At 40.9% G+C, this 7,089-nt stretch overlaps 1 protein-coding gene across 1 annotated transcript in view; it reads left to right on the top strand.

Annotated features, from left to right (window-relative positions):
* Positions 1–1,581: 1,581 nt before the first annotated feature.
* Positions 1,582–7,089, top strand: part of JHY (junctional cadherin complex regulator) — a 41,334-nt gene continuing 35,826 nt past the window's right edge. The window contains exons 1-2 of the mRNA XM_061592698.1: positions 1,582–1,653; positions 3,620–4,156. Of these exons, the coding sequence (XP_061448682.1) occupies positions 3,828–4,156 (329 nt within the window). The 5' untranslated portion in view covers positions 1,582–1,653; positions 3,620–3,827. The remainder of the gene's footprint in view (positions 1,654–3,619; positions 4,157–7,089) is intronic.

Raw genomic sequence — 7,089 nt, 5'->3', positions numbered from 1 at the left:
GGTTTTCTGTTCTCGGGGAAGAGCCATAGCTCACTAGAGCACCTGTTTTGCATGCAGAAGGTCCCAGGTTCAATCCTCAGATCTCCAGGTAGGGCAGGGAACATCCCCTGCCTGACAAGCTGGAGAGCTGCTGCCAGTCAGTGTTGACGATACAATAGGGCCCTGCTCATATGGCAGGTTCCATTCTGGAACGCCGCCATAAAGCGAAAGCTGCCGTAAAGTGGAATGCATTGACTAACATTGTCTAAAATGGCGCCTGACGCCTGAAAAACACTGTAAAAGTGGAACAAAAGCTGTAGGAGCGGGGCCTTTCTGCAATTGATAACCACTGTATTGGTGGAACGCTGCACAGCAGAGCGCTGCAAAGCGGGGCCCTACTGTACTGAGCTAGATAGATCAATGGTCAGTCTCGGTATAAGGCAGCTTTCTGTGTTCCTGTGTTTCCAGGTGATAAAACAACCTAGCCAGCCTTGGGTAGAATACACCTTGACTTGGGAGAGATGGGCACCATTTGCTGTTCTGCCTGTGACAGCAAAATGTTTCGAGATGGCCACACTGGCTTGAGAGAGGCTTCCCCGCTGTGAAGGGATTGCTTCTGCCATTCACTGTTTCGATAGCTGGATATTTTCATCTTCAGCCACCACCATGTACAAAGTCCAAAACACATATAAACACAACTAAGCAGATGAAACTTAAAAAATGACACAGTATAAAACTCAGAAGGACATCATTGTGGCTCTTACATTAATTGCAGTCGCTAGAAGTTTTGCAGCCTTGGCTGACACCAGCTTTTTTAAATTTACGTATTTATTTTTGCATTTATATACTACTTAATATTTATAAAATTCTAAGCAGTGCACAGTCTAAAAGACAAACAAACAATATGTCATTAAAACAAAAACACAACCCAAAAGCAGTAAAACATCTTGACTAGCAAAGAGAAAAGTAGCATAATAATCAGCTGAACGCCCTGGATAACAGAACTACAGTACTACTGTAGTTTTTATTATACACAGTTCTATATATAAAATAACCTTTAGGAAATTTAACAAAAAAAAACAGCTGCTGCCCAATTAAGGATTCCTTTTTAGGAATATTTTGATTGATTAATCTTGCCAATGAATTGATTGATTAAAGGATTTATTTTTTGGATTACATTTATATCCCACCTTTCCTCAAAGGAGCTCAAGGTGGTGTACCTAGTTCTTACCCCTCCTCATTTTATTCTCACAACAATCCTGTGAGGTAGGCTAGGCTGAGAGACTGAAGCTTTAATTTTATTTTATTATCACATTGAAGTATAATAGGTAATATACATTCGCAGCATTTTTTGCTGTGTGTTCAGAATAACTGGTTGTTGGTCTCTTTATAATTTGCTTCTGGATGTCCAATACATCCTCAGCATTCTTTGCAAGATGGGCTGGACGGTAACATTCCGCCCTGAGCGCAAGACCAGGAAGCACGTTGGTCTCTTCCTCCCCCCCCCTTTACGGAGGATTGGTATGTGCTGCGAAAAGGCGGAGAGAGTAGACGGATAGGCGGGGCGGAGGTCTGTGCATCTGTGTACTGTTGCTATGGAGACGCAGCGCTAGTGGCGGGGCGGGAGCTGCGGAAAGTACCTCTGCGAATAGCCCGTGGCGTTGCTGCTGAAAGGTAGTTGGGGAGCAGGGAGGGAAGGGGTTCAATCGGGGAAAGCAGGCAGGCTGGGAGGGATGTATTATTTGGGAGAAGGCAGGCAGGCAGGCAGGGGGGGCATTTTCAGTATTCACCTTCTAGGGAACAAAGAGTTGCGTTTGCCAGCTTGCTGGAGATGCAGACCCAACAGGTGCAGCTTCGCCTTGGCGCAGTGGTGGAAAACCTGTTGACCTGTTGAATTTCTTCCAGTCATGCAACTATTAAAGAAACTCCGGGGTGGAAGGAGAGGGTTTGACAGCTCAGGGGACACCCACACACCCAATTTTGATGCGTCAGTTTGACTCTCAGTGCTTCTCAAAGATCCATAGGATGAAAATATGTGTATAACACACACTCTGTGTGTGTGTGTGTGTGTGTGTGTGTGTGTGAGAGAGAGAGAGAGAGAGAGAGAGAGAGAGATTTTTTGAAGCAATGATTTGTATTGTTTTTTGCCTTCTTGTGTTTCAGCCTTTCCCAACCAGTGTGGCTCCAGATGTTGTTGGACTACAACTCCCATCAGCCTCAGCCAGCATTGCCAATGGTCAGGAAAGATGGGAATTGTGGTCCAACAACATCTGGAGGCACACCGGTTGGGAAAGGCTGTGCCCTGGAAGAACAGTGTGCTTAAGGTGGCAGGATACACATTTAACAATAAATAAATAAATGTATCAATATCAATGTTTAAAATTGTTGTTTTAACTTAGCTGCTTGAAACTCAGGGAGGAAAGCGGGGTATAAATGCTTGAAAGAAGCAGAGCAGAGGCACACCTAACCTAGCAATATCTCTGTGGTTTCTGGTCTGCAGCTACAGTCTTACCCCTCTCAACCTGACAGCCTGTTATGTCTTCTGTACTCAGTTTGTTTTGCCTTGAAACTGAACAGACTTTGATCATCTTTTTTTTTTTACAAGAGCTTAGGGTGATCTCAGTGACAGGGTTGCTTCTGATCTGATGGTAATGCCCACCCCAAAAAAGAATGGAAAATGATCTAAACCATATACCTGCTACAGAATTTACAAAGCAACCCTTACTCAGAAATAACTCCCATGGGGCTTATTTCTAAATACATTTATAATCAACAGCCATCAATGGCTACTAACCTGATGGATATATTCTGCCCACTGTTGGAGGCTTGTGAATACCAGTTGCTGGAAACCCCAAGAAGGGAGAGTGCTGTTGCACTTGCTGGTTTCCTAGAGGTATTTGGTTGGCCACTGTTAAAACAGGATGCTAGACTAGAAGGGCCACTGGCCTGATCCAACCAGCTCTTTGTGTGTTCTTAATTCTTATATAGTTGTGTGCAGGTTTGCAGCCTTAGATACAATGTGGGTAGCATTTGGTTACTCATGATCAAGATCGCTGGAATTGCTAAGGAATGTTTGCCTACTCACAATCTAAACATCCGGAGAGGCAGTTCAGGCTCAGCCTTGCAAACAGGAAAACAGACCAAGACTATAATGCCCTTTTTGATTCACTAGAAAAAACAATAATGCTGGGGAAAACAGAAGAGAGTAGAAAAAGAGGAAAGCCAAACAAGAGATGGATTGATTCCATAAAGGAAGCCACAGAACTGAACTTACAAGATCTGAACAGGGTGGTTCATGACAGATGCTCTTGGAGGTCGCTGATTCATAGGGTCGCCATAAATCGTAGTTGTCTTGAAGGTACATAACAACAACAGTAATGCCCTTTTTCTGGTAGGGTAATGGTGTGAGCTGCTTATAAACAACTGAAAAACATTTACAGTGATTGTATTAAGAAGTTACATTAGAAGGTTTGATCATATTTCCAGTGCCATTCAGATTTTCACATTTTCCACATTAGAGCTTGAAAACATTTAAAAAAAATTGTTTAACTTTTAGGACTTCGGGGGGGTTCTGAACTTCTAAAGTAAAATCTTGAAAATATTACATGTATTTATTTTTAAATTTGTGCTTTTCTTTCAGTGGAAATGCAAAGTGGCTAACAAGACGTATCACAGAGGTGGAAGGGTCCCTGAGGATCATATAGTCAACCCCCCTTTTCAATATAACTGTAAACAATCTTGGAAACATAGTAGACAGCAATTATTAGGATATTACTTCCTTTGTTTTACAGAAGAAGGGTCATATGCAAAGTGGCTTTTTCTGCCCTTTCTGATCTTTTTTTTGCAACATGAACACAAACAGCCCATTATCGCAAAATGGGTTACTTCAGCCACACGTCCATTACTCCTTTTTGAAAACAGCATCTGAAGGATTGTCTCAGAGTGAGTCTGATTCTGAAAGCCTTGCTCAGGAGATTCAGTATCAGTTCGAACTTCAGAAACGAATCCATAGAAGCAAAGAGCTGGTTGGACAGTCTTGCGAAGAGCTGCAGAAAGACAACTTGGATGAAGACAGCCTGGAGGAAAAATGTTTGAGTGGAGAAGAGGACTCAGATGGAGAAGTAACACGGGTTCCAAATGGGAGCAATTCTGGAGAGGAAAAATGCAGCAGTGCAAGGTAAAGAATTTCCTTCTTAATATACAGGCATAAATGCTCTTTGTTTCTTGTTTTGGTCTGGATGGCCTAAAAATAGGACAAACCAAAAATGAGCCCTGCCAGGTCAGGCTAAGATCTGTCTAGCCCATTGTCCTGTATCCAGCAGTGGCTACAAGCAGAGCATGAAAGCAGCATCCTTCCAATATGGTTTGTCTGAGGTATACTGCAGTTGTAAATGGAGGTTCCATTTAACTTACATGGCCAATAGCCGTTGACACTTATTCTCCATTATTTGTCTGAGCCTGATAATATGTTTGTTTGGAAGAGCGGATGCTGTAAGACAGCTGTTTACCAAGTGATTGACTGATCACAGTATCCATGTACCTGGTTGGCAAGCTGGCTGTTGTTGTCTTGGTGGTGAGGATCATTTTACTGTTTCCATGGACTTAGATAGGGAAGAGAAGAACAAAAATACCTTCCAGGCGACGTGTTTATTGGAAATTCATCCTGGTTTGTTTGCAGGGTGGTTAGATGATATTGATTATTTGTTAAGCATTCATACTGATTTGTTTGTTGGGAGGTTTATATAACACTGTCAAGCAAATGTTATCCCCCAGTTTCCAGTGCTATTCCCCATCACTTTCCTTATTGCAAAAAGTCTGATTTGGGGGGGAAAGTTGGTTTGTTGCTCAAGAGCTCTAAATCAACTTTTATTACACATTCTGAATTTTTTGGCATGTGATTGAATCCCACCCAAAAATAGTGGCAGATTGGCAGCGTCCATGGAGATGAATCTCAAAGTTTTAATTTGCCTTAATCTTCTGCTTTTCATTTGCTGGTGCTTTGTTTTACATTTGATCTTGATTTTGTGTTGATTTCAGTGACATTTTATTTTGCTGGGGATCACCCTGGAAACTTGAAAGGCAGTGTACAAATATTTTAAATAAATAAGAAGTGCCAAGGAAAATTGCGATATTTATTTGTAGAAGCTCCCTAGTGCCCAAAGTGTTTCGAGTAGAATGTACTCTTGTGTTATAAAATAGTAGAAATGGAATCAACACATTCATTTCTTTATCATCCCTTAACTATTAATACTTGTAAAATAGTGGAGTTAGTGAATAGTGAATTTAGTGAATTTTTTTTAAAGAATATTGTTCTACAGATGTGTTAATAAGGTCCTAAGGGTATCTTATTTTTTTTAAAAAATGTTTAATAGTGCAATCCTATGTACATCTCCTAAAAAGTAAATTCTAGTGAATTCAATAAGACTTACTCCCAGATACATGTATATAAGATTATACCCTAAATAGCACAATGTGGCATAATCTTTATACCTATGGACCTCCAGATTTACTGAACTACAACACTCACCTTTCTTGACCATTGGACTTGATGGCTAGGGCTGATGGGAGATGAGTTAGAGTTCAGCAACACGTGGAGGGCCCCAGGTTCCCATCCCCGCACTAAACTTTATGATACATTTGTTTGTATTGTATTGAACTGATTTTTAGCTGCCTCTGACGAAGACTCTGTTGTACTTGAAACCTGTCCACAGTGATAAGGAATTGGGTCATTTCTGCAAATTTATAACAATTCTATTATGTACCTCTTGAGGTTGCCTCTGTTTTTTCTGGCTTGGTGCTGTCTTCATTTTATTTACTTTATTTTATATTGTAAAATTCTCGTCTCTTGGCTGGACAATGCAGGCAACCAGCTTACAGGAATATATGGACTCTTTGGCAAGTTATTAGCTGTTAAACGGCCATAAGTTCTATTGATTTCAAGCGTGTATATTCAGAACTGCAGACTTCCAGGGGCTTTAAAATATATCTGCTTGTACTAGAAAATGTTATCAATTTTAAAAGATTGTTGAGAATGTGCCAATGAAATAGTTGCCTTTTTTATTCAATAACTGCATAAATGGCAAATTAAAAAATTCCAGAGAGGTTATTTGTTTTCCCTGCTTTGCTTTGAGAGGTGCATTAACTTTCCCATTCCGTGCAAATAGAAATTGGATTTGTTGCGTGCATTGAAGCCTTAATGCTGCAGAAATGTGAAATAATTGTTGTTTAAAAGGATTAAATTAAGCCTAAATCATAAAATGATAAAACACTTTCCATTTCATGGTCTGCTTAGAAACAAACATGGCAAAAAAAAGAAAAGAGAGCTAAATTATTAACGGTGCACTTTCACATGCCTCCTCAATAGGCAAAGTGGCTAGTTACTGAACATTTTGTTGCAAGTGGAAAAGGATGTTAATTGTCTAGGAAACGTGCTCCTGTCTTTGTGGGGAGGAGGATTCTGACTGAGCACAAAGCTCTTCACTCAATGGAAATTTGATTTTATGTTCTTCCAAATTATCACAGCATGCTCTCAAATGGAGTCCATTAAGGGTGACAAAGATCATCCCGTATGTCTGTGATGCTCCCTGTCTGCCTCAATAACAAAGCTAGGAATCTGAAGTAGAGCCCCTGCATCTGTTGTTTCAGAGGGAGTGCATGTAACCCTTATTCAGTAAAAAAAAAAAAAGTAGGGCGCAAGATTACTGAGAGAGAGAGAGAGATATCCTCTTTTTGTCTTGTTTTGGAGATGGAGCTGTTCACCCTGTTTGGGTTCACTGGGGCGACCCTGGACAACATGATACAACGGAGCTCATCCTCTTGGACTTCAATACAATGAGCCTCTTCCAGGTTCATATTCTGTTGTTTGAAGTGTTTCCATTGTTTTTAGCCAAGTGTGACGCATTTCTGGACTCACGCCACTTCAGAATTGCTCATGTGCATGCATATTATTTACATTCATGAATAATCATGGCTAGGTTTAGGACCATGCTCCAGCTAAACCTGCAGGAACGTTGACAGTAAGTTCCAGTCCCTAGTCTAGCCCAGTTATAGGCAGTAGCTGAAGTTTAATGGATTATTGTCATCACTGACGTTGGCTTGGAGATCCCTGAT

This window comes from Rhineura floridana, chromosome 12 (genome assembly GCF_030035675.1).
Source record: "Rhineura floridana isolate rRhiFlo1 chromosome 12, rRhiFlo1.hap2, whole genome shotgun sequence".
NCBI classification, from domain to species: Eukaryota; Metazoa; Chordata; class Lepidosauria; order Squamata; family Rhineuridae; genus Rhineura; species Rhineura floridana.
The sequence above is the reverse complement of the archived record's forward strand: the minus strand, read 5'-3'. Positions and strand labels throughout refer to the sequence as shown.